The following is a 27,975-nucleotide window of genomic DNA, read 5'->3' on the forward strand; positions in this document are numbered from 1 at the left end:
TTTTTTGTTTATAACACACATTTCTATTATCTCTTTCAGGAATGTAGTAAAAAACAGAAAAATGATGACAAGCAAAATACATCGGTTGATCCACTGAGCACAAATGATGAAAATGAGGAGGTAATGTTCCTTTTTTTTAAAATGATTTTATTAATCTAAGGTATATTATTGCTTTGATTTTTAGCCTTCTCTGTTCTGTGCCTTTTTTTCCTTTGGAAAAGAATAAATAAATGTTCGGATAAGCTATACATGAATAAAAATATGAACTGTACTTATAAACCAAAGCCCTACTTATAAGAACCATTGACAGAAAATAATCCAGAAGGGAGCTGGAATAGGTAGAGCCCTGCAAATCCGCGGATATCCACTTTATAGACACAGATATATGTGGATCATTTTTGCAGATCACAGATGGAAACCGATGCATTTTATATCTAAAGCTCTGCAAATCTGTGGATATCCACAGATGCAGATATCTGCAGATCATTTTTGTGGATCAGATGCGGATACAAATTTTGTATCCACATAGGGCTCTAGGGATAGGGATACAAACACAGGGTTTGGTTTTTCAAAAGTGCTGAGCACCTAGAACTCCAATTAAAGTCAATGGGATACGCGACTATTCAACAGCTATGAAAAGCAGGTTCATTATATTGATGGTTTCTTAAGAAGGATGAAATTGAAAACATAGCACTCAGTGCAGAGCACCCACGAGGTAATTTCTTTCAGTGGCTTTGTAGAAAGAGTCAAAAAGGCTGAAAATGCTTCCTCGAATCTTTTTTTTAAAAAGGGGGGGAGTGGGGTTGTGCCTGTTCTTATTGTATCTCAATCAAGCTTTTTTTTTTTTTTTTTTTTTTTTTTCAGTTTTAGTCCTCCAAATAAATGTGGTTCATAATTACAGAATGATATGCAGCTGATACTTTACCAACACTTAAAATGACACAGTATCTCCCCTCCCCCCTGAAAAAAGCATCTTGCATTCTAAGGGCCTGATCATTCATGGGGCTGAACGCCTTTGTCTATGAGTGAAATCAGTAGAAGTTTAGGCTGCTCAGCATCTGACCTGATCTGGTCCAACCCATGAAATCGTTACTCCCATGAGTGGTCCAAATGATGACAATGGAATACATGAGTAAAAGTTACTCACAAGTCAGAGTTTGTAGGATCAACTCAAGGCAAATGCAATATACAAGACAACAGTTTCCATGCAAAAATTGACCCTACAACTTTCTTTCTTTTTTTGTTGGGGTTTTGTTTGTGTTTTTTTTTTTTTTTTTTTAAAGAAAAGGAGGGTGCTTGACGCTTCAAACCACATAAAAGTATGTTCTAACTATAGGTGAAAGAGGTAATGTTGCTATAGGTCTCATACCTGGTTTGCTAAATTACACTGAATAACACTTTTCGTTTGAGAGTTTTGCAAGGGGTCTGGAAGTCTCTTTCTCTCTCCTTTGCAGAAGTTCCTCCTCCCTCAAACTAACTAACAAACAATGTTCCATCCATAAATCATAGAACTGGAAGGGACCTCAAGAGGTCATCTAGTCCAGTCCCCTGCACTCAGGGCAGGACTAAGTATTCTCTAGACCATCCTGACAGGTGTTTGTCCAACTTGCTCTTAAAAATCCCTGATGATGGAGATTCCACAGCCTCCCTAGGCAATTTATTTCAGTGCTTAACCACTCTGACAGTTAGGAAGTTTTTCTTAATGTCCAACCTAAACCTTCCTTGGTGCCCATTGCTTCTTGTCCTATCTTCAGAGGTTAAGAAGAACAATTTTTCTCCCTCCTCCTTGTAACAACTTTTTATGTACTTGGAAAAGGGTTATCATGCCCCCTCTCAGTCTTCTCTTCTCCAGACTAAACAAACCCAATTTTTTCAATCTTCCCTCATAGGTCATGTTTTCTAGACCTGTAATCATTTTTGTTGCTCTTCTCTGGACTTTCTCCAATTTGACCACATCTTTCCTGAAATGTGGCGCCCAGAACTGGACACAATTCTCCAGTTGAGGCCTAATCAGTGTGGAGTAGAGCAGAAGAATGACTTCTCATGTCTTGCTTACAATACTCCTGCTAATATATCCCAGAATGATGTTTGCTTTTTTTGCAAAAGTGTTACACTTTTGACTCATATTTAGCTTGTGATCCACTATGACCCTGAGATCCCTTACAGAGCTGTCATTCATATAATGTAACACAAAGACAATGCAACTTTAGGGCCAAATCCTGCTTCCCGTAGACATGGGACTCATCTTGTTTAAGTCATTGAGACAGTTTGCCTGACTCAGGTGATCATGATATGACCTTTCCTTTGTTTTGTGTCCTTAAAAACTATTGCCAAAGTTTTCAGACTTGGGTGTCTGATGTTAATTATGTAAATACATATTAGGCATTGAAGAAGCCTGAGAAGGTAAGTACTCGCAACTGCCTGTGACGCTAATGGATGCTATGCTCAATGCCTCTTCAGATCAAGCCACTTCAGGTGCCTAAATATGGATAGGGTTTAGATGCTTAACTTCCAAAATTCTGAGTTTGAATTTTTTTGCCACTAGTATCTTCTGAAAGATACTACACAATATCTCAAAATGCTTTGGCATAGAATAATACAGTTTAATAATTTCAGAGGGGCCGAGAAATCAAGAGGTACTGAATAAACCATTTTCTAATTTTAAATGATACACACACACGAGGGGGACAGTCTCTGTTATTTTGTTAAAAACACAAACTACTGTTGGAGTTTAAATAAGCCAGTACAAAGGCCCTGAAAGTTAGCTTATCCAATTTCCTTTCATTTCCAGAAAAGTGAATTCCATAAATTGGCTAGTGCTAAAATATTCCTTAGTGACTGCCTAGCTTGTGACAATTGTGTGACATCAGAAGAAGGTGTCAGGATTTTCCAGCAGAATCAGAAGGAACTCTTTCGCATACTCAACCTTAACAAGGTAAAGTGACAAAGCATGCAGGAATTTGTGTGAGAGGAAGGATGTGAGATAGTGACTAAGCCGTTTCAATGATAACTAAAAACCCTTGAATAGTATAGCAGTTAAAGCACTTCATCCGTAAAAGTAAGATCATGGCTGTAATCTAAATTTTATGAGATGTATTCTGTAAGGCATAGGTAAGAAGCTGTAGGGCAAAGCATGATGATTATCTCATAACTTCAGTAATAAACTGTTGGGTGTGCAGTTATAGTGTTGCAAAACATACACTTCTTGAGTGTTGGAGGCATTCTGTTTTTTGTGATCATGGTGAAAGTATGAGATAATTTCATACCTTGCACATATTGTTATCAAAGACCTGACTGCAAAAATAGAGAGAATTGTAGCATTAGTTTCTAGTACAGCGGTGGGCAAACTATGGCCCAGGGGCTGCATCCGGCCCTCTAGACGCTTTAATCCAGCCCTCAAGCCCCAGCTGAGGAGCAGGGTCTGGGGCTTTCCCCACTCCAGCTGGGGAGTGGGGTCGGGCTTGCCCCACTCTGTGTAGCTCCTGGAGGCAGTGGCACGTCCCACTCAAGCTCCTACGTGTAGGGGCAGCCATGGGGCTCCACACGCTGCCCCTGCCCCAAGCGCTGCCCCTGCAGCTCCCATTGGCCGGGAACCGTGGCCAATGGGAGCTACAGGGGGGCGTCTGCTGAGAGGGCAGCGTGCAGAGCTGCCTGGCCGTGCCTCTGCATAGGAGCTGGAGGGAGGGGATATGCCACTGCTTCCAGGAGCTACTTGAAGTAAGCGCTGCCCAGACTTTGCACCCCTGTCCTCCTCCCGCCCTCTGAACCCCTCAGTCCCAGCTCGGAGCACCCTCCCGCACCCTGAACTCCTCATTTCTCGCCGCACCCCCTCCCGCACCCCAACCCCAATTTTGGGAGCATTCATGGCCCACCATACAATTACCATACCCAGATGTGGCCCTCGGGCCAAAAAGTTTGCCCATCCCTGTTCTAGTACATGCTTTAAGGTATGAATGATACCAGGCACATTTGAAAGGTGTGTATTCAGATGTGTATCTTGGGTTCTTTTTCCTCTTGCAAAATAAATAAATAAAATTATAGCTTCTGTCTGACACAAAGAGTGCCATTTTATTGCTGAGGGTGGTTCTTTGGCAGCTTTCCTAATACACACAATACTTGAGTCTGCTGATCTTGACATTGACTTAATAATCTACCACTCCAGACTATTGTACTCTCACCCAGGAGGAAACAGCTACTCTTAAAATTTCACTTTTAATTGAAATTGATACCACTCTCTCTACCTATTTGATATATCTAAGTATTATCAGTGTAAGGATTCCTCCCAGAATATTCTAGCCAGTTTTTAGAACTGGTTTGATTCTATAGCATGATGTGGTTGTGTAAGTGTGAGACAGACAAAGATTTAAATGTAGCAGAATTATTGCTTTCTTCCAGTTCTAATGTCTATTAAGTCATCTGGTGCAGGATTTCTCTATTCCTGTTTTATTGCTTGTGTCTTTTAAGTCTTCCACTACCATTGGTGAGGAACATACACGACAAGCATCATGTCCTAACTAAAACACAAAGTGTACATCTTCACATATATGATGTGATCCTCACGAGAATGTTACCTTTGCACATCAGTCTTTTTCTTCAACCAAACACACTTGATTGTGCATATATAGCATTGTTGGGTTGGTTTGTTTTAGGGTCCAGTCCTGCTGAATGCCTTCAATTCCAGTTGAAGTTAAGGCCACTGGGGTATCTCTCAGGATCACATCCTTAGTTTGAAAGATCAAATTTAAAATTTCAAATCTCCATGCTCCTGTAAACCTTAATCTAAACACCTATATTTGTTTCCAAGTTCTTCCCATATTTTGGGAGCATTATGCTTCCCTTAATTATCAAAATCCTGTAAGTGTTGATTCTCTAACTCTGCTTGCCTGCTTAACAAGCCAAGGATAGGGTTGTCCTGGGAGGGATGGAATTCCTTGAGTCATACAACAGCAACTTCTCCAGCTGAGTGACTCTCAACATTAACAGAACCAGAAGGAAATTCCATTCTACTCTCTGTAAGGATGGTAGTTGCTTCATTGGGGCTTTCATGGTATGTTTATTTAATGCGTAGGACATTAGAGGAGCGACTCTTGAGGATGGGGAGGGAATGAGAAGGAGAGGGACCTTATGCTGTTGTAATAATCTACCTGCATGCTTTGTTTATTTTCCAGAAATGTGATACCTCAAAACACAAAGTGTTGGCAGTGTCTATATGCCCTCAGTCATTGCCTTATTTTGCTGCTAAATTCAATCTGTGCGTAAATGATGCAGCTAAGAGACTCTGTGGTTTCCTCAAAAGTCTTGGTAGGTTCTGATTCATTATTACACTGGGAGAACACAGCAGGGTTATCTTGCGTTTCTTTCTTCCCTGGCAGAATTTTGCAGCACTGTCCAGTTATAAGAGACTGTTTTGCAATTGTTTGCAATCCCTGGCCCATGTCCCTGCCCCCTGGGGCACGCCACCAAGGGCAGTTGGACTGTCTGGGGCTCCCCACAGTGGCCTGAGGTCCCTGGAACCATGGTCCGACTTCAGCTTCCAGTCTGGCCAGGGTGTGGGGCCTTGGCCCATCTCAGCCCCTCCCCACCACCAGAAAGAGATGGGCACTTCTCCTGCGTCTTGGGCAGGTGTGGAGTAGCACCACAAATCCGAGACAAATGTTGTCTCAGAGTCATTCAGTCCAGGATAGGACTTGAACTCTGCATTTCAGAACTGCCCCCGCCCTGCACCCAGTTCAGGACAGGTGGTCACCCTATGCAGGAGTGATTGATTTGGAGAACAGCTGCATCCTCCTCTATCTTCATCACTATCAAAGAGAGCTCCTACAAAGTACTTTTTTAGAGTTCCTTTACCTCACGTGACTTAAACTGAAAAATATATGTAGCAGGAGCAAAAATGTGTGCTGAGGGTGCTGTGGAAATACAGGGACCTACCTCCTTATTTGCTGTAATTGTAAGAAGACAAAGTAATTTGGGAAAGAAATGTTACGAATTGTTTAAGAAAGAAGCCAGTTCTGAACCACCTTGCAGCAGTATAGGGGGTGGTGAGTGTCACTACTGGGCCTCCCTGTAAAGGGCCAGTGTGAGGTAAGGAAAGTAACACTATTGACCCATCTGTCAAGCGCTGCAACGTGTGAAATTTTGCCAGGTGGAAGCAGAAGGAAGCCCCAACTGTGAGTAACTGTTTTGAAAGAAACTGGGAAGTTTTAGTTATGGAAAATATAACACTGTTAGAAATAACACAAGTGACTGTCATAGTCTAATTTCCGGTCCATGGGGGAAATCCTGGCCACAAAGAAGTCAATAGGAGTTTTCTCATTGAGCTCAGTGAAGCCACAGTTCTCCATATATCTTTACTAAGGGGAATTTTACTCCTCATGCTATCAGACCAATCCTTTGAGAGTTTGAGTACTGCTAATAGTCTTAGAAGTTCTGCTTCTTTGTTCCTGTTCACCATTGTTTCAACAATTTTTTCCAAGCAGTATGCAGTCTCTCTATTTGATATTAAAACTATACTTTTTTGATGTCTCCTATACCATGTGCTTCTAACACTTCCTATATGTGTACCATTTTGCTAAAACTTCCTCTTTCCTATCGTTTTTCCTACTTAAATAATAGGGAAAAGAAGATGCTTTTCCTCCTCCAAGATCTATGTCATAGTTTTCCACAGAACAAACGTTATAAGTGTGTGTAACTGATCCGTTTTTTTCCCATTAATAAGGGAAATAATTATCTGAAAGGAACACTGTAAGTATTGGTGGGCCCCAAATATATTTTAGATTGTTTACATTATCTGGGAATACATTATACTAGGTACAATGGTATAGATAATATTTTACAGCTGTATAGAAACACACTGACAAGTAAATAGATGGGAGACCTTTGGGGATGTACAGAACATTGTGCAGGTATTTACAAGTATTTAGGCAAGGGCATCAGTGGAAGGTTGTCCTGTTGCAGGAATATAAAAGTTCGTACAGATAAGTATTAGCATTGGTTGTAAAATAAAGTTCATAGTTTGAGTCCTTGCCAGCAGCCAAGTTCCACAATAGGGTGTAAGTGTTCACTAATGGGCAAACTTTCTATAAGGAAACAGATTTCCTTTTGAAGTTTTGAAGGGATTCATATTGTTAACAAGTCAGCAGCTTTTTAAAAATCTGTGACACAGACAATGTGCTTTCAGATTTATGGTTTCGTTGTTCAAGTATGCTGCAGGTGTTAAAAGTGTGCCAAAAACTGGAGTGCAAGCAGGGTTTGCGCATTGTTTCTTTGAGTTTTTAAAGGTTACTTAAAAGCCTGGAGATGGGGAAGAAGGTCTGTGAGATGCAAAGCACTCCAGGAGTTAATTTATCACATATTCTTGTCCTTTTGTTTCTTAGGGGTGCATTATGTATTTGACACCACTATAGCTGCTGATTTCAGTATCCTGGAGAGCCAGAAGGAATTTGTGCAGCGGTATCGACAGCGGAACCAGGAGGAACATGCCTTACCAATGTTTGCCTCTGCTTGTCCTGGTGAGAAGTTGAGTCCCTAACTCTGCAGTATTGTATAGTCCCCCATTTATCACTACTGAAATAAAAATAGTGCAGTTCTAGTTGTGTATCTTGTAGAGCATAAGATTTTTGGGCTCTATATTTCAAGGATTCTGAATCTTACAGCACATCCTCCTTTCCTGTAGTAATACTTGGGAGCTATAGCACTGTTCAGATTCTTTGCAGACATGGAGCTAGATTCAGCCCTGAGTTAAGCAGGCTGCTGCGATGGAAGAAAATGAACCTGGAGAGCAGGGGGTTTGGTACCACATGGCACATGCAACTTCTTCTCTGCCAGGGAGCCAGGATAGCAACAAAATTGGGCAGTGTAGATGGGGAAAGTGTGACCAAGTTGGATATGGAATGTGCTGTATCACTACATCCCTGAGGCAATCTGACATAGGGGTTCTCCTATGGAGCCCCAACTGCAACTTAAAGCTGTTGTCATCCAGCAGAACTGTGAGAAAGTTGAGTAGTGCAAATGCTGCCTACCTTCCCCTGAGTGTGAATTCAACCAGGGTCTGTTGCACACTGCAGGTTCAGGGAAGCAAAGTTAGTAACTCTTTGCACACACCATTAACCAGTTAAGTTTCACATTCTCCCTGTGAGAGAGGCACATATTATTTAATTTTATAGATAGAGAAACTGAGGTACAGAGAGCTTAAGTTAAATTAATGGAGGTTAAGTCCATTAATGGCTATTAGCCAGGATGGGTAAGGAATGGTGTCCCTAGCCTCTGTTTGTCCGAGGGTGGAGATGGATGGCAGGAGAGAGATCACTTGATCATTACCTGTTAGGTTCACTCCCTCTGGGGCACCTGGCATTGGCCACTGTCGCCAGACAGGATAGTGGGCTGGATGAACCTTTGGTCTGACCCAGTATGGCCGTTCTTAAGGCATCAAAAGGAGTCTGAGCAAGGATTAGAATTTAAGGAGTTCCTGACTCTGAGTCATGTGCTTAAACCACAGCACTCTCTCCACTACATCATTCTTCTCTCACTGTGTGGTTTTGGCTCTGCCTTCCATTTCTTTGAATTAAATATTTCCTGTTGAAAAGCACCATTAAGAAAAATATACTTTTACTAAGTGCTTTAATTAGAAATCATGACTTCCATTAACCCATGCAAAATTTTTAACTTGGCACTGGAGTATGGAAGGAAATGGTGAAATGAAACTATGTTCACGATGACTGTGTGAGTGGAACAATTTAATGTTGAAGGGAAGCCATCAACTTGAAATACCACATTTCTTTCTGAGAAGTGTATGCCTTGTTACAGGGAACACTTACCATTTCTGGAACCAAGACAAGTTAAAGGGGACAATTTTTTCCCGAGTTTGTTTTTACTTTGTATAGTCAGTTATGCTATCCCCTGTATACTCAGTTAGCTAGTCATTTTAGCCCAGATCCTCAAAGGAAGTTACTCACCGAACTCAATAGCAGTAAGGTGTCTAAATACCTTTGAAGATCTTGCTGAAAAATCCTTTATAAACATCAACAAAGGAGCAGAAAATGCTTTCTTAGCAATAATTATTGTACATTTCAGGACACATTGTTTAAGAGGAGGTACTCTATCCAAAAATGGATTTATTTATTTTTTTAAATAGTTTAATATTAACTAGTTCAAGTGGGCAGTGTTCCATTCAGGAAATATTACTACAAAAGAGAAATGAAGGATGGTTTACAAACATAGCATGCTTTCCTTGGAGGGTTGCCAATCTCCATAATCTGCCATTATCATTTAATGTAAAATGTGTGGGCATATAATTTTGAATAGATTGTTTGTTTGTTTTCTGGAAAATGATGGTTGTGTTGTTTTTTTTTAAATTATACTCTTACGTTTTATTGTGTAAAGGTAAGTATCTTTGTCGGGTGGATAACTTCTGTATATTCTCTGCTGGATGTGTTGAACGTACACTTCTAGGAGCTGCATGTATATATCAGGAGGAGAATACCCTTTAGGTTTGTCTGTTAGGAAAAAAGCGTTCTAGTTTGTTTTGTCTCCTGTGTTCAGAAGCAGATGTGCCATATGTTGTCTTTCCCTGCAGCTTGCAAGGTTTAAACAAAAAAGCACTCAATTTATCTTGTTACTCGTGATTTACCGGTAATTAACATTTAGAGGCCAGTCCAGCTCCCGCTGAAATCAGTGGCAAGATTCCCAAATTGACTTCATTGGGACTGGGATTAGGTTCTCAGAGAGTATAGTGGGCTCTAGAATAATTGCCCATAAGTGTGGTTTTGTGTTACAACTGAGCCAGAGGAAATTTGTTTTCCCTCATCTACAAATCAGAGATAATAACACTTAGAGAGATATTATGAGTCAGTCAATTAATGGAGGGCACTTATGGGCTTATCTACACACTAAGTTTGGCACCTGCTTTTAGCAATGGCACAACTGCATTGGTGCAAGCTATTGTGTAAGTATTAATGGAGATGGGTCAGATGTTTTCAGCACCACTGTTGCAAAATAGGAGCAAAATATTGTGGTAGACAACGCTCTGATTGCAGGTTTTATTGTCATTCACAACGATACCTCATGCTCAGTTGCTCTCTAGATGTATAGTAAATATGTTCAACTTTATTTCAAATGTCTGGGGGGTTTTTTGTTTCCATTCTATGAACCTATGATATAAATTGCTCCCAGAAGTTCTGTTTGTTTAAAGGGTGCATTCCTTTATCTCAATATTGGTTTAAAAGTGTTTTGTACACAGAAGATCACTCCAGATTGAGGCACAACAGTTTCACTTCAGTTTCTTTCAGGGTGTAGTTCTCCACATCTTGAACCATTGCCCTTAAATATACAGTGACATAGTGATCTGTGATTCAAACTAATGCTCTCCTTTGATTATAAGACTGCAGAGACCATGATAAAGGGTCATCTTTTGTGGATGCATTTTAATCTTATCATCCTATGAGGTTTCTCTGCTTTCCTGTTGGAACTGTGAGGATTTCTCATTTTACTTCTGCTTTTATATCCCCTACTCAAGACCTGGCATCACAACAAATCAGTCATTTGCCTGATAGAGACTAAACTATCCTTTAGCTCTTGTTGATTGTGTTCCTTAATTGGCCAGATTGGTCAACATTGAGTGACATGATGCACTCCCGCTTGGAATTGATCTGCTGTTCCCAAAAAATTCCCATCCCCTGCTGACTCCTAAAGCAAGTGACTGGGACAGGCAGTCACAAATAGCAGGAAAGTACATGGCTACTAGGTGACTGTTCAGGCCTGTTCAAATGTCTTTGGCCCACTGGGCCAAATTCATTCTCACTTTTTTTCCACTGAAGTGTATGGCGTTATGCTGACGATAAATTTGGCTCCATATTTCTCTGCAGTTTATAGCAATATGTATGTGTTCAAACCACACATTTTTAGACCATTTTTCATACAGCAGATACCACTGATGATAATACATGAACTGAGCCTGGGAGCATTTACACACTGATTTGTGGTTTCATAAGACTTAAAAAAAAAAAACCCAGCAACACCCAGAACTGGTAGTTTAAAGCTAATATAAACCAGAAGATGGCCTAGAATTAATGCAAACATATGAGGAGTCTGTATGGTTAAGTAGAAGTGCTTCACTCTAGTAAGAAGGAGTCAAGTTTCTGCAGACCTATTGATGAGTAGGCAAAAAACAAACAGTGCATGTGTGAAGTGCAGATAAAAGCCTTGTATTGCTCATTCACAAAAGGTACTTCCATAACTAAACAGTGACTAATGCCCCTGTGAAGCTGGAGCTAATGGAAACTTGTTTGTTTCCTACCTATAGATAAATGGTAGAAGAGCACATGAAATAAATCGGGCCTACCTAGCTGTCTGCAGCTGCTTGGATTTTAATGGAACTCCACTGGGTTTGTTTGATTTATAATATTGAAAACATTTGGTTTCTGAAAACCAGCTTCCTAGGCACTGCACTGTGATGACTAATGAAAATCATGCCAGATGTTTAAGGGCAGAGCCTTCTGAGAACATTAATCTAGAGTGACGTAGTGGAAAACTTCTAATTTAAAATAAGAGGTACTTCCTCTTTTTAGTTTTCAGAGTAACAGCCGTGTTAGTCTGTATTCGCAAAAAGAAAAGGAGTACTTGTGGCACCTTAGAGACAAACCAATTTATTTGAGCATAAGCCATCCGATGAAGTGAGCTGTAGCTCACGAAAGCTTATGCTCAAATAAATTGGTTAGTCTCTAAGGTGCCACAAGTACTCCTTTTCTTTTTCCTCTTTTTAGAAGCATAATCTGTTCTACAGTCATGTACATGATATGGGGTGTCATATAATTGTTAAAGGGCTTCAGATTCCAGTGCTATCAGTCCAACTTTTATTCCAGGCACTAAAAAGAAAAGTAAAAAATGTGGAACATTTATTTATTTTTCATCTGACACTGAGTGTGACAAGGTGAGACCTATAGCACTGGTTGGAACCAGGCATAATGAAGGTAAACACAATACAAACTTCTTGTTCATAGCTCTGACAGGGCACCTCAGTCCTGACATGTAGATCCCTTAACTAATTAGCCCTTGCTTCTCTTGAGCACCGATAAATAAGTGTATGTTGGGGGGAGGGAAATTGGGGGGGGGGGGGTTTCTGTGATGCAGAAAAATGCCTGTTAGGGTCTCCTGTGAAACTGGACAGTCTCACTGTCTCTTTTTTTAACCAGAATTGGGAACACCAGGCAGGAGGACGGCTAGTGCTCCCCTAAAGTGCACGTGCCTTGTATAATTCTCCTCATACTGAAAAGGTGTCATCTGAGTACCATCCTGATTACAATAGTGTCTGCTTTTATTTGTCCAAGTGCCTGTTTTCAGCTGACCTGCATGTATAAGTAGTGTGTAATGTCTTCACTTTTATAGTGCTGCTTCTGTATGGTCTCCAAATCTCAAGATTACCCCAGGCCTACAAATATAACGTTTTCTGGTAGCATGTGCTCTGTAGCCATTGTATCTCTCTTACAAACACTAATCTGTTTGGGGACGGAGAGCCTGTCTGTTGTGGAGTGGGTGTTGCCTGTGGGCTAAGATATTGGGCTAATCCTAACTTTCTGTACTGTTTAGTTTTTGAAGTGGCAAAATATAAATCTACCAATGTAATAGACACATTGTAGGCCCAGTGGTTAGACACTAGCCTGGGACTTGGGAGAACCAGGTTCAATTCCTTGCTGTGTTCCAGGCTTCCTGAGTGACCCAGTCAAGTCCGTGTCTCAGCTCCTCAGCTGTACGATGGAGATAATAGCATTGTCCCGCCCCACAGGCATGTTGTAAGGATAAATACATTAAAGATTGTGGGGCGGTCAGATGCTACAGCAGTGGGGACATAGAAGTACATTAGATAGAATGTATCTATTAATATTTACAATAATACACAGAGACTTGGGATGCTTGTGGGGTTTTTTAAGAGGATATGGATAATTGATTTTCACGTATAACTGTAGCTGAAACCTGATTTGGCCAGGCTTGTTCCCAGTAATGCAGTGAATTTTTAGATGATGATGCTTCATTCGACTCTGCTGTTCTGGAGAAGGCACACTGTACAGTGTACTGGGACACTGAAACTTAGAAAAGAGAAGGTTACAGAGTTACTCTTCACTCTCAGTAGAGTGGAGCAGATTAGTAAATGGTGATCCAAGTGGTGGCTGCCAAAAAACGTTGGCTTGTTGCATTATTAGCTGAATCCCCAGTTGAGGTGCTCTCGTAAATTTGTGCATTCAAGCGGATGTAATACATAATTCATTTCACAGTGGATTCTAGGTTATAGAATTAATTACCCAGTAGGTTCACCAAATCCATTTGTAGATTCCTCTTAGTATCCTTCAGAACAGCAGCCCCCATCAATAAATCTTTTACTGACATGGACAAACTGCATAGTCAGAATAGAAATTTGAAAGCACGTGCAAATTGTGATTGTCTTATGGAATATTGAGGTGAGGTTTGTTCTCTCCTCAGTGTGTAGGGAGACCTCAGACTTGTCCAATAAGTGTGCAGGGCAAAGGAAAGGAGTAAAAGGAGGAGGGGGAAATTGTATGATCCCAGTCTGGGTCCCCTCAGTGCGAAAGTACTCATGGAGCTACGTGTAAAACAGCAGGTGACTCCTTGAAAGTCACTGGATATCTTTTCATCTCCTGTGAGCCCTTAATACAGCCAGATGCAGGAGTTAGCTCACCTGGTCAGGCAGAGAGCTGCTGGCTAAAGCTTCTCTTCTCTGCTTCTGCTGTACTTGGCTCAGCCAGGGGAGCACCAGTGGATACTCCCACCCTAAGCAAGCTGTCTGAGTGAGGGCATGAGGAGGAAGAGCAACCAGAGGAGGAGATGAAGGGGGTAAACGGAAGAGAGCAGCAAAAGAGAGAGTGCCTGGAAGAGAATAAAGTGAAACTGAGAGAAAAGGAAGGACAGTCCAGTGGTTAGGGTGCTAGTCTGGCACTCAGGACATCAGAGTTCAACTCCCAGCTTTGCAGCAGATCATTTGCATGATATTGGATGAGTCACTTAAGTCTCTCTTGGCCATCTGTAAAATGGGATAATAGAACTGCCCTACCTCATTGGGGCAGTGGGGGGATAAATCCACTGACTGTGCGGCACTCAGATTGTACAGTAATAAGGCACCACATAAGTACCTAAAAGATAATTGGTGGCAACTGTGCCAGGGGAGAGCAGAAGAAGAAACCAGTCACCCATCCAACAATCCATAACAAAAGCAGCTCCACCAAAAAGAAAAAGTTGGAGTCCATCAATGCAGGGAGTCTCTGGAGAACATAGCTTCTGTTGGCATTAATAAGAGTTATTGCAGAAACTTCCTGCATACGGTGGAAGACAAGTCCATCTTCCATTCCCCACTTTTAACAAGAAGTTTCCCATCAGCCTCGCCATCCCATCATGCTGGATTTTTTTATCCCTTTCCTCAAGGATCCATTTCCATATGCTCTCAACTTTGCTATCTTTCTTCATTCACTGTAATTCTAGGTTGGATCCGGTATGCTGAAAGGGTGCTTACCAACCCAGTGACTCCACACATTTGCACTGCGAAGTCTCCGCAGCAGATCATGGGGTCCCTGGTGAAGTGTTACTTTGCCAGGCAACAGGTAACTAATTCTGCTTTTCTTGACTGTTCTAGAGAATTGTTCTCTTGCATGTTGGTTTCTAATATTTAATTACAGATGTCTTACACCTCCTCCCACCCATTCATTCTTCCTAAACTGTCTGTGCTTACATCTTAGGCTAGATTGTGCTTTGCTGCTATGCAAGTGTGCAAGACAAAGAACCTCTCAATTTCACCCCACACTGGCAGAACATAGTTGCAGTCATTGTGCTCTCAATGCCTCATGGAGATAGTGTTTTTTTTTTCTTTTTTACATAAAGAATTAAATCCAAAGTGACCAAAGTAAAGCTGGTATGCCAAATGCTGCCCACACAGTTCTACAATACAATCTTTAAAGCAGAGGGTATCATGCAGACACTACAGGTCCCAGCATGCAATGCTCTGTCATCTCAGATGGAGCTGAAGCATTTGTATGCTGAGAACTGAAGTATCCACTGGTTCTGAGTTCACAAGTTTATTCTGCCACTAATTTTAGGTACAGTCTTGAGCAAGTCATGTCCTCTCTCTGCCTCAGTTTCTCCATGTAGGGTGACCAGGCACCCCAATATTATAGGGACCATCCCAAAATTAGGGGCTTTGTTTTATATAGGCAACTATGCTCCCCCGCACCCCCACCCACCCCCAAAAAAAAGTACCCTGATTTTTCAGACTTGTTGTTTGGTCACCCTATCCCCATATGATAGATGGGGATAATAATACTTAACTATCTATTACTCCTGGAGGGATTCTGTGCCAAAAAATGCAAAATTCTGCATATTTTATTTGTCAAAATAATGCAATATAATCACACCAGTTTAAATAAATTACCAAAACAATTGAAACTACAATACAGAAAAAAGTCACAATAACTATTCATCATTTCCTAAACACATGAAAGTTAAGTAATAAACACTTGGTTACTGATACCCTGCATTCCAGTAATCCTGGATTTTCATTTAAATTGCATTACAGAGCACCAAACAGCAAAAAAAAAAAAAAAAAAAGTAGAAAGTCATATAGTTTTGCTAATCATTGTCATGGACTTGGCTGGGTACTTCAGGAAGTGCTTTGTTCTGATTATCCTGACATTTTACTGACTGCTTGCTAAATGTTTTATTTGCTGTCATTCTTTTTTTTTTTTTAAAATGGGTAAGTAAAATAAATCCTGATCTGTAATCTAACTCCATTGTGGTACTTTGGCACAGGAAAAAAGTGAGAGAGTGCATAGCTCTTCCTAGCTGAGGATTCCCTTAGGCTATGTCTACATTTGTAGAGTTTTTGCACTGTAAGTTTAACCGGTGATGGGGAACGGATCAAAGTAAAGTACTGGTTTGTGTACTCACTTAATTCCTCAGGCGTCGGGAGCATGTTTACATTAGCAGCACTTCCATCGCTGATGAGAGCAGCACTCTAGGGCAGCTATCTTACAGTGCAGCTCTCTCCATTTTGAGGATAGGCCCTGTGGGAAGGGGGCGGGGGTGATCACGGGGCATCCGGGGTTCCTGCACAGCCACCTCCTCCCCAAACACTGATCAGCTCCAGTAACTCAGCATTGCTCCAAGCAGGGGATCGCTTGCTCCATGGAGCAGGCATTGTCACCTGGCCAGATGATAAATGAGCACTTGCCAAGAAAACAGGAAGGGGAGTTTCAAAGTTCCTGGGGCTTTCCAGTGGGAGAGGTGGATGTCTGTTTACCTGGCAGCAGAGCTGCTGGCAAGAGTGGTCACCTAGGCACTATGGGATATCCTCATGTTGCCGGCACCCAGTGTTAGGCCCCAGTGTTCCCAACACTCAGGAGGCTAAAAGCTATGTAAACAGAACATATCTTCACTTGCACTTCACCGCAAAAGCATCACCAGTAAGAGCTGTATGCCTCTCGTGGATGTGGTTTTTCTTCAAAAAGTCATTGGCAAGTGTAGATGCTCCCATGGTTTTTGCGCAAAAAAGGGAATTTTTCTGCTTTAAATGGCAAGTGTAGACATGCCCTTACTGTCATTTATAATAAGACTTCTTTACTTCGCTCTGGCAATGTAGGGGCCTTAAAACTTTCACAGGTTTTAATGCTCCTGGAGGAGTTGACTGAGAATGGGAACAGTTAATTAACAATAGGAACAATAGGCATGCTGCTACATTTCTGCCTCAGAGAATGAGATCAATTAACCATCAACAGCAACTTTAACAACTTTACTACACAGTCAGGGTGCTACATTTGTGCCTTGGAGAATGAGATCAATTAACTCAAGCAGGCTGCTTCATTTGTGCCTCTAGCCTGTCTCAGGCATATAAAAAGCCCTACCCTTACACGCCAGGGAGCTGCAGTCACAAGAGAGGGACAGAGTCTCACTTACTCACTTTTTGGCACACATGTACACCCAGCCTCTCTTCCTCTCCCCCCCACCCTCCCCCCAACCCCTGTGACAGTGATCAGGTAGGCACGCATGCCCAGCTCCCTTCCCCTGTCTCTGAGGCTGCTCCGGGCACACTGGAACAGACATGCTGCCTGACCTTCTGGGGAAGAGGCATGTGTCCCCCGGCAGATTTTTTTTTTGCATTTTTCTGCCTTGGGGGGGGTCACAGAAAAATGCGGCCCATATGAATTCTGTGCCCCTGCATGGGCGCAGAATCCCCCCAGGAGTAACCTATGATGTAGGGGCGTTGGTTGCATCAGTGAGTTATTGTAAAGTGCTCTATAAATATGTATGCTGCTGGTGCTGTTAGTAGCTGTCAACCTCCTAGCAAATGACCAACATCTCCTTCAGATGGGCAAAGTATGGGTGCCACTGTGATAAATGACAGCTGCAGCTCCAAATCTGGACATGTCCCACGTCTCAAAATGCACAGCACTAGAAGTAGCTTCCGTGAGAAGAGGCTTCTTGCTCTCTCTGTTCTTGCAGACAAATTTTAGTTAACTAGGTCACTTGGAAGAAGTAAGCTGTATAGCCTAATGTGTTCGTTTGGGATAGCTCTGACAACTACTGTAACATAATCAACTGCTACAAAACAAAAAAAAGTTGCCCCAGTTGCTGTGCCTTGCACTTAGCTCCAGACCTAATGTGACTGTAAATATAACCTGTGTAATTTTCTGCAATAATACTTTCATCCATGTTTGTCTCCATGCATTCTTGGCCTTTTCACAAAATTCAGATGTGCCCTTTTTATTCCTTAGAACCTATCTCCAGATAAAATTTTCCATATAATCGTGGCTCCTTGCTATGACAAAAAATTGGAAGCCCTGCGGGAAGATTTTTACACCCCCTTGTATAACTCTCAAGATGTTGATTGTGTTCTAACATCAGGTAAAACCTCCTTTAAATGTACTCCCATATAAAATGGCAGCATGATTCACCAGTTGTTTGAACTGACTTTATGCTAGATCAGCTTTTTTTTCATTTAGCATTTTGTAGCTGTCAAAATAAGGTTTAGTTTCATCTGATTCCAAAAAAAGGACCCTTTCTTGAGTTACTGACTGTATATGTATTGCATAGACATTGGGTGTGGGATAGATAAAAGAACAAAAACTGGCTGTGTCTGTGTTTTGCTCTCCTTGTCTTATCTAGAGCAAGTATCTGAACTTGCGCTGCAGTCAAACCTTTCTGACAGGCAAAAGCTGTCCTGGCCAGCATTTCTTTTGTGGCTTTGTCCTCCTTATCTACATTCCGCCTGTTAATTCGTTAACACACCTCTCTTGGGAAGACTACTCGTTCCAACCTTCTTGCCCCCCAGCAGCTTCAAATAGCTGCCTTGTTTTTGCACAGAGGGGCTGGGGGGAATAGAAGGAAAGGGTTGTCTTTTAAGATCAACCTGCCACAAAAACATTTCCTCCTTTTCTGGGCAATGTGGAAATTTCTCCCAAATGCCACCCTGCGCCAAGGCTCAGGAGGCGTATCATCCAATACCGGGCCAGTGATAGGTTGAAAGTTATTCATTCATTCTTAAACACTGCCAACATAGTTTGGTAAATATGTGGCACATCCAGAAATGTGTAGTGATGTGGTATGGCGTAAAGGTATTCTTGGAACTCCTATTGGGTGACCTGTAAGACTCATTCATGGCTTCATACGAAGGTTGCCAACTTTGGATGTATTCCTGGAGATTTCATCACATGACATAATCTTTAATTAAAGATTAATCGTTAATTCCTGGAGACTCCAGGCCAATCCTGGAGGGTTGGCAACCCTGCTTCATACCACACTGTCCGTGTGTTTTTCCTCTGCCAGTCTCCGCTATCTGTTGTCTTGAAGAGAGACTGTGTCTACTTTGGTTTGTGTTAAAGATAATTGTCCTGCATTGCCCTACAGGTGAAATTGTCCAAATAATGGAGCAGAAAAATATATCTATGAAAGAAGTGGCTGAAGTGGCTATAGACAGTTTGTAAGTAGCTTTTGCTGTGGGCTATGTTGTTATTGTGCCAGTGATCAAATAATGTTCTGCCATATATAGAAGTCACCACATGTGTAGTGCTTTTTCAAACAAATAAGTTATTCAAAACAAAAGTTTGCATGCACCAAAACCAGACTACACTGAAACCTGTTCACATGCACAGTGGCGAAAGAAACCAGCATTTTTCTTTTAGAGGCCTCTTGTATCTCCCAATCCATGAAGTGGTAAAATGCAACAGAGAGCCCTTTCTAATGGATATATTTTTATACTAATCCAAAACCAATCACCTAAAACAGCAGCCTCTTCCAAAATGAATTCCTCTCTAATTGTTTTTAAAAGCCTAATTTAAAAGAATGAAACCTGTGCTGTGCCAAGATTGTATGTTCAACAGGCTTCGGTGTCTGCAATGGATATGATTAAAAAAACCAGCAAGTAGCTTTTATTTGTATCTTTGTGCAGTAGTATTAGGTCTGTATAAAGTGGTGAGATTCTGGATTCCACTGAACTGATGACTTGTTAGTGTTATCATGGGGTGTTTTGATGCCCCACCCTAAGCTTTTTTTTTTTTTTTTTTTAAAGCTTTGCTATAGTTGAACCTGTGTAAGGGCTAACTATTCATTCCCTCAAGGTGTGTTCTCCTTCTAGTACCCAGCTTCCCACTAGACTGAGCTGGGGCAATTTCTGTGGGGTTTATTCTGTGTTCTGTCATCCCTTCATTCAGACCAGCATCTTGACAGTAAATTTCCATTTTTCCTATTGTCTTCATGCAGAATTAGTGACAAGTGAACACCACCCTCTCTGGGTATGGTAAATGTTTTTTTCCTGAATGGAGCAGCTAGGTTCTATCCAGATTAGATCAAATAAATACATCTATTGGTTAAAGGACAGCAGAGAAAAGTCATGCAAAACATTAGAGTATTTGTTTACTCACTGCCTAACTAGTATGGAAACTATCATGTACACTCACAGAATTCCTAGAGTGACCTGTAGCTCACGAAAGCTTATGCTCAAATAAATTTGTTAGTTTCTAAGGTGCCACAAGTCCTCCTCTTCTTTTTGCGGATACAGACTAACAGGGCTGCAACTCTGAAAATAGATCCACTTAGTTAGTTACAAAGGTAGAGTCTCAAAGGTTATCCAGTTCCAATTTGTGTGTGATGCGTGTTAGTCCAGTCTCATTACACAGCTGCATAATGAAGTGACAACTCTCCTGCAAAGAGTGGAAGAAAGCTCCTTCAAGTCTACCCAGAATCCCTTTGAGCTTCTCCCTTCATCCTCAAATTGTATCCCGCCTAAGCATTGTCTACACTAGGGAAGTCTAGGTTATACAGTGATGATAATGCCTAAATTCTGTTTACACTACAGCCTTTGTGATTACTTTTGCTAATGGGGCTGCACTGGCTGTGAGTTGGGCTGCACTGGCTGTGAGTTAAAGGTACCCATTTTCTAAAGGCTTACAGAGAGGTCAGGTCGGTGGCTTTTTGTTTTATTAAAGAGCAAGCTTGATCTCAAATTTTAAATATACCATTGGAATGTCTTTTAAGCTGTATTTAAGCTAATTTATATTAGGGGTGAGAGCAACACATTAAGAGGGATAACATGATATCAGAATTGAATCAGGCTACCAGACTTGACATCACAAGACTTTATCTGTCCCTACGGTGATTTTTCACCCATTAAAAACAGATCTTCAGAGGAATAGGAATGAAGTGAGAACAAAAGCTTCTCCAGTGCCATCTTACTTTTAACATTAACATTAAACAAAATTAAACTCCTCTTTAAAAATAAGCCCCAATACACTTGAAGCTGTGGTATAATCATTGTGATTGTTTGTTCAAGTTACTTTTTAATCCTAAATGACTTCTGTTGTAATTCTCATAATTACTATCTTAACTGGAGAACATTACTATAAATATAAGTTAGACAAATACAGGACACACTGACACCAAACAAAACCACAGCTGGTAACAACAAAAATCACCATCAGTTACATAAACCCACCATTAATGGTCTGGCTCAAAGAGCAGGTGGACATGCTGTAAGCCTGGTTCTCACTTGTTAAATGTAGGTTTTATTCCTAGTTCCCTAGGAATAAAACCCCAACTTTTCTGTAGTTCTTTTAAGTTAGATTTTTGATATATTATTATTTTGCATTAACAGTTCCTGCCTTTGGTTTCTGGCTGAATGTAAGGAACTCAGGCTGCTACTACCAGTAGAATGCACAATCTATATAGCACACAAGCAGTGTCCCAGCACAGGTCACACTGGATGCTCAGGGAGGAGTGCAAAGTAGACCAGAGCTACAGATGCTTTTCCAGCAGAAGTGAGAGCAGGGTGACGAAGTTGTTATCCCCAGAGCAGCTAACAGGCTGGGACTGCTGTCAAAAACACCTTTTTCTCACAATAGTGATGCCATGTATCCCCGACCACTCCTTTTCTACCAGAAAAATAAAGTATTTGCCAGTGATTCTGTAGGACTGCATTCCCATCACCTACACCCCTTGTGTCCCAGCATAAAACTACCATTTTGATCACTAAAGATCATTCAGTACTATTCTTTGACCAGACATGAGTCAATTCCTGTATTTATTTACTTATTTATTCTACAAATTTCAGCTTGGATAATTGTGTTCTGCCGACAGGTGAATCCAATGTCAACTGGATATAGTATTTTTCACTTCCTGCTATCCAACAGCTACCATGTTCCATGGAATGATCCCTCTATATTGTTTCTATATCAGTTTACAGACATAGTGTTGGAAATCCTTGAGGGCACACACAGTCCCATAGAAGCCAGAAGAACTGCTCTTATGAGCAAAAGTTTGCAGGATCAGTGCCTATGATCTGTAAAGTACTTTTAGATCCTTCAATGTTAAAAGTGCATCCTACATTACAATAAACATGATCTGATATTTATTATTTCACATTCATTTTGTTTTGGCTGGGGGTTTTCACAGTTAAAACAAGTGTTTTCAAATTGCCTAAGTGCTGATACAACTCAGTTTCCATGTGACTTTGAGTGTGGTTTTTAAAATGCCTCTTAACCAGCTAGTCTTGATGGCTGTTTCCAAGCCATTTCATTCTATTATGTATGAATATATTTTGTTAAACTTCTGTTGCCTGAAGTTTTTGAAGCTACAGTTTTTTTTTCTCTTTTGCCATTTTCATTTTACCACTGTCTCAAAACACAAATTGGACAAGTTCATTTCTAGGAACAAATATTCTTTTCCCCTGACAAAAAATGTTATGGGAGAGAGAAACAAATCTCATTTTCTTCAGGTGAAATGATCAAACTCTGAGCTTCTTTCTCCCTCCTTTTTGTCCATTTTCTAAGGTTTGGTGAAATAAAGGAGGAGGACTTAGTACGGCATGATGGGAGGAGATCTGATGGGTACCTGGAGCACATCTTTAAACATGCTGCCAAAGAGCTGTTTGATATGGATATCAAGGAAATCACCTACAAAACACTAAAGTAAGTTGGATTTTGGATGTTTGTATTAATGGAATGGGATAACATGAACCTCAGTGCAGTAACTAGGTATTCCACATATCAAAATCACTGGTTTGCATTGTCCTTAATAAGCTACCTGTAAATTCACCACTGGAAAAATCACTGTTGCTAACTTTCTTGTTTTATTAATAATACTTCTTCTTTGAAGATGGAATAGATATTTGTTCTTCAATCTCCACCCAAATTTTTATTTGACCGACAACACGTAGGAACTAGAAGCCCTGCCCATTCATCCTCAGGTTATCCCTTTTGCCTTCTATCATGTGAGCTCTGTGGGCATTTACTGAAATGCTTGTATCATCCTGTTAGTAATCCCTAAGGGATCTGAGGGTTTAGAATTTTCTCTCTCTCTCTTTCTGTACAGAAACAAGGACTTCCAAGAGGTCACCCTGGAAAAGGATGGTGAGACAGTGTTGCGCTTTGCAGCTGCGTATGGCTTTAGGAACATCCAGAACGTGGTCCTGAAGCTGAAAAAGGGAAAGTTCTTGTATCATTTTGTGGAGGTTCTTGCCTGCCCTGGAGGTAAGAATGATACTGGATCCATGGTGACTTTTTTTTTCCTGTTTCTGTGAGTATCATGGGAAGGTTCCAGAAAGAGCTGATCCTTATTTTAATGATAGTAAGATGTTTACCACTCCACCATCAAATCTGAATGGTCCAAAATAAAACACACCTGTTTAGGCTTTCTGAGAGTCCATTCCATTTATTAGGTTGTCCAAAATGAGAGGGACAGTATTTGTTTTCTGCTGGGTGATCTGTAAGCACCTAGTCCAGAGTGCTGAGGAGTTGTCTGTCCTTTTGTGAAATACAGAGTTGAGGGAAAGAGAAGAATGTAGGACCTAACTGGCGAAGAAAGGAGGGGAGGAGGAAAAGAGATTTTTGCTATGGAAACCCCATCAATATTTGGACACTTGCTGATGATAGAATCATTTTTAAAGGTGAACAGTGACTTTTAGCAGCATCAATGGGGCTGCTGACTGCAAAAGGCAGTTGTCCTTTTTAATTAGCAACAGGACAACACTGTAAATCGAGAGTTTAAACTACAATATAGTTCTTCCCCCAAACAAACTAATCCCGTCTCATTGCTGTGGTGTTCTATTTTTAGGGTGTTTAAATGGAAAAGGCCAAGCCCAGACTGAAGATGGAAAACCTGACAAAGTGTTGCTCAGTCAGATGGAGGAAGTGTATGCTGCAATTCCTGTCAGGCTTCCAGAAACCAGCATGCATGTGCAAAAGCTGTACCAGGACTGGCTGGAAGGGATGGACTCCAAGAAGGTCCAGGAAACTCTGCACACCAAATACTGTGCAGTAAATCAAACAGCAAGCAGCATGGATATCAAGTGGTGACAAATCAGGCTCACGAAAGATGAAAAAACTGGCATAGGTTAGTTATGAACTCAGCACTGGAAACATTCTATGCAATTGGGGATGCTATGCACTAGCCAAGTGTACGATGAGTACGCTTTCTGAATTGCGGAATATTCCTTACTTAATACAAAGAACCATTGCTCAATTTTTTATGTTGAATGCCTTGGTTCCCTATGGGTCTGTTAGACTCTTACTGTGCTTGACCTCCTGTGTATTTGGGAGTTTTTTGTTAAGGTCTGATCTTGCAGGGTACAGTGAGCACCTTCTTCTAGGTGTACAATGCCCTCAACTTGGAGTGAAATTAATGCAGGTTGAGGGTTCTCACCACTTTTTACGGAACTGGCACCCTCAACCAGGAGCTATTGTAATCCTTACGTATGTGATTCCTTTCGCCAGGCAAGAACAGCCACCCTGTTTAGAATTGTTGTGTTCAGTGTACCGTAAGTTAGAACTCTTTTTGCCTTGTTAACCAAAAAATGATTATTTTACACAAAGCGACAGATGAAAAATGTAATTGAGAGATTTACTTGACTCCTTCCACCACTATACAATAAAGAGGTTTATTCAGCTACTAAAACATTGACAACAAGCTTCCTACAGACACACTAACCACAAAGGGAGAACATTCTGATATAAATGGCATGTCTTTAATAATATTAAATGGTTGTAACACAGTCCTCTCTTCCCTCGTTCTTTCATTAAGGATTTTTGCTAACAGGCTGGTTTGTACAAATAGTTAAACCTGTTAATCTCTCTCTTCAGAAACTTGCATCATGAATTAATCTTTTCTGTAACTTTTATTTTCTTTTGTCTGACTTGTTTATGAAAGCGAGATATGGTGATCCCATGTGAAGACAGGCATGATGTTGCCTGCAATCTTCACCCTACATCAATTCTATGCTAGACTTCAGTCCTGATTTACAATACCTCTGCTATTCCATTTCTGGCTAGTCCTGAGCATATACCGTGTCAGACTGAATCCAGAGACCAGATAAATTTGTTGAGTGCCTCTAACAAAAAAATCTTAATTTTGGAACATTCTTGAGCTGATAATATGATGTAAACTGATAGTGCTAGTTTGGGGGCATTTTTATGTACATTACATGGCTGCTTCAATTAACAAGCTATCATCTTAAAAAATCATGCTTGATAGATGTAACCATCTGTACAGCCTCACAGTTCAGGGAGGGATGTTTAAGGATGTGATGTGACATTCCAGCCATTACAAGGCTTCCACCAGATTTCATAGCAGCCTCATGCTTGTTGTTTTGATTAGTGGCTCTCTCAAAACTGGAAGGATTTTAGCTTTCACATTTTGTTGAGAAAATATGAATGGGGTTTGTCGTGATCTCAGGAAATGCATGAAAGCAAATCTTGTGGATTTCTTAATATCAGTTACTCTGTGTGTGTGCGCACAAAGCTAATAATACAAGATCTTGATGGAGTCTATTTGAAATCAGGATCTACCCTTGGAAGGTAGGAGGTGAGGCATTCAATGCTTCCAGTCTTTTTTTTTTTTTTTTTCCCTTTTAAATAAAGTATCTAACAACAGAGTCTATTATATTCCTGTTGGAGGCAAATGCGTGTTTTTGACTTAAATAGGAGTGGGCTCAAAACGAAGAGGGGGAAAAAAGGGTGCTGAAATGTGTGGACTTGCTGGAAGGGACAACTGGTTTAAAATGAACTTGTTGATGTGGTTGCAGGTTTCATCCAAGCCTCCTTTACTTTACTTTATTTCAATGCAAAAGGCATATGGATCTGACTTGTATGGCTACCTGCATGCAGAGTAAGCCTTCAGGTTTGTTGTTTTTTTTGTTTTGTTTTTTTTAAATAAAATGTTTTTGACGCAATAACTGAACATTTAGAGAAATCTACCTCTGTGCTAGGAAAGGAGTTTGGAGCAGCAGGGAGATCCTGGAAAACCTATACATCCAAAAAAATTTAAAATTGTCTATTAAAGAATAACCTGTGGGTTACATGAAGCTCGTGAACACTTTCAGTACTTGAAAGCAACATGACCCCTTCAGTTTTAATTTCTTGATCTATTCTGATATCCCCAGAACCCTTCAATGGAATCACATTGTAATTAAGTTTTATTGTTCTAAGTTAGTATATACATATATTTCTATATGTATATATGGCTTAAAACTGGTTGAAATGTTAATTTATATATATAGCTTCAGTTCTGTGTATAGTTTATTTTTGTAAAGGAAAATGTGGATATACTTGACAATGTGAAAAACTGGTTCTCAGTTTAAATTTTTTATTAAAACTTAATTCTTCACTATGCTGTGAAAGAGCCACCTTCCTGTGGGATTCTTTAAGTGTCAATCTAGAGATTAGAGCACAGCTTCATCTCATTGGCTGCTGCCCATCACTGAACAAAAACCCTCTCTGCCATTTTGCTTGAGCACACATGCCTGTTTCATTCAATAGATCCTCTTTCCATACTTGAGTTTCCACAGGAACAGTATCAGATGAGATGGCTGTAAAATATTAGTTGTTCTTTCCCATTATAAAGGCAGATTAAGAATTCACTTTCTTTCAGCTTCTCAATTTGAAATGCTCCACACTTAAAAAGTAGCCGTGTAACAATCTCTTAGAACTGTTACATGCCACAACCTCTCTTTTAAAAAAGAGTGCATTTTGAATGTTCATCCAACATATAGCTGTAGTGGCTACATACAGTATCATTAGGTGTACTATAATTTGGGATTGTGGGAGTTTTCTGATTTTTCAGGGTTTAATTTTTAGAAAAACTGAGACTATTTTTGGAATAAAAAATCTGATTTTATCATTTAAAAAAAAGTTTTCCATTAACTGCCAGTTTGTGAAACATCCAGGAATCTCCTCTGCAAAGTTTAACATTGCAAAAATCATTTTTCAGTGTTTTTTTAACAAATCTCTAAATTTTTTGCTTCATTGAGGTTTCAGCCTAAAACTAGAAACCCATATTATGATTTTAGGTAATGCCCATCAGGTATCTAAAATCAGATTCTAGCCTTTAAGCCTACATTAGGAAAGTTATGCTGTGTTGACAATGGGTGCAGCTAGCTAGTTTCTGAAACTGCTGAACATAATGTAGTCCTGTCTACACTTGCAATTAAACTGTTTTGCAGGAGCAGTTTATTTACATTTGTTGACAGCACCCTGAATCGCAAAATGTGTAAAGTTCCTAGTGTAATCACAGCCATAGTGCTTTACTTCTCAGTTGAATGTTGTGCTGGGACAGTTCATCGCTGAGTACAAAAGAACGTGAGGTTTGCCGTGGACTTTTTTTCTTTTTAAGGAAAATTAAATCTGTGTTTAAAAATCTTTGGCAAAACAAAAATGCTAAACTGTATTTGGAGGTTGTCTTTAATGCCATAAAATATCCTAGACGTGTAATGTACTGGTAGTGAGAGGAGTTGTATTATAGTATTCTTCTGAGGTCTCTAGTGGGAAGGGTAAGTGTTGTAAAGACATCTTGCCAAGACCTCAGAAATAAGAGAGTTTGCCTCTTAGCAGCCACTGCTCCAGTGTATTTTTGTTTGTTCACCATTCTTCAAGTGAATACGATCTGGGACTGTGATATTTAATAAATACATGTCTGTACACAGCTCAGCAGCTTCAGCTGGATGATACTTGGATAATCAGTTATCTAAACTCTGGTGCTTTGTATTTCAAATGGAGCATGAACTTGAATTGCCCTAATAAATATCTTTGAATCTAATTTTGTGGTGGTTTTGTTTAGTTACATACATGGGCCTCATCTTATTCCAAGGTGTGTATTGCCTCAACACAGACACACATCTCTCTCTGAAAGCTTAGCAGACCCACACAATGTACTTCATACAAATGTTTGTTTTAAAATATGTTTTGAGATGGTTATTTACCTAATGTGAGGGGAGGAGACTGTCCTTCCATGTCCCTTTCAGAGACCAAAGTCTGAATGAGCCCATATTTCACTATCCTGCCAGCCCCACCCCAGGGCTGAGTGTGCTGATTGTCCAAGGTTGTTGGTCCCCGTCAGTCTGGCAAATGAGATACCAGCACCACTTTTCTTTAAGCTTATTGCACCATCATTAAACTGCCTAAAGGAAAATAAATGTTCCTCATTTAGAGCTGCCTTTGGACACAC

The 27,975-nt window shown here is 40.5% G+C and overlaps 1 protein-coding gene across 1 annotated transcript in view; it reads left to right on the forward strand.

The window, feature by feature from the left end:
- NARF (nuclear prelamin A recognition factor) overlaps positions 1 to 27,567 on the forward strand; it is a 30,063-nt gene extending 2,496 nt beyond the window's left edge. Inside the window, exons 3-12 of the mRNA XM_073311328.2 lie at positions 40 to 120; positions 2,792 to 2,935; positions 5,169 to 5,301; positions 7,374 to 7,508; positions 14,482 to 14,600; positions 17,763 to 17,892; positions 18,895 to 18,967; positions 22,311 to 22,448; positions 22,852 to 23,009; positions 23,593 to 27,567. Coding sequence (XP_073167429.1) covers positions 40 to 120; positions 2,792 to 2,935; positions 5,169 to 5,301; positions 7,374 to 7,508; positions 14,482 to 14,600; positions 17,763 to 17,892; positions 18,895 to 18,967; positions 22,311 to 22,448; positions 22,852 to 23,009; positions 23,593 to 23,834 — 1,353 coding nt within the window. The 3' untranslated portion in view covers positions 23,835 to 27,567. The remainder of the gene's footprint in view (positions 1 to 39; positions 121 to 2,791; positions 2,936 to 5,168; positions 5,302 to 7,373; positions 7,509 to 14,481; positions 14,601 to 17,762; positions 17,893 to 18,894; positions 18,968 to 22,310; positions 22,449 to 22,851; positions 23,010 to 23,592) is intronic.
- Positions 27,568 to 27,975: the final 408 nt, after the last annotated feature.

Source organism: Lepidochelys kempii, chromosome 14 (genome assembly GCF_965140285.1).
Source record: "Lepidochelys kempii isolate rLepKem1 chromosome 14, rLepKem1.hap1, whole genome shotgun sequence".
Lineage (NCBI taxonomy): Eukaryota > Metazoa > Chordata > Testudines > Cheloniidae > Lepidochelys > Lepidochelys kempii.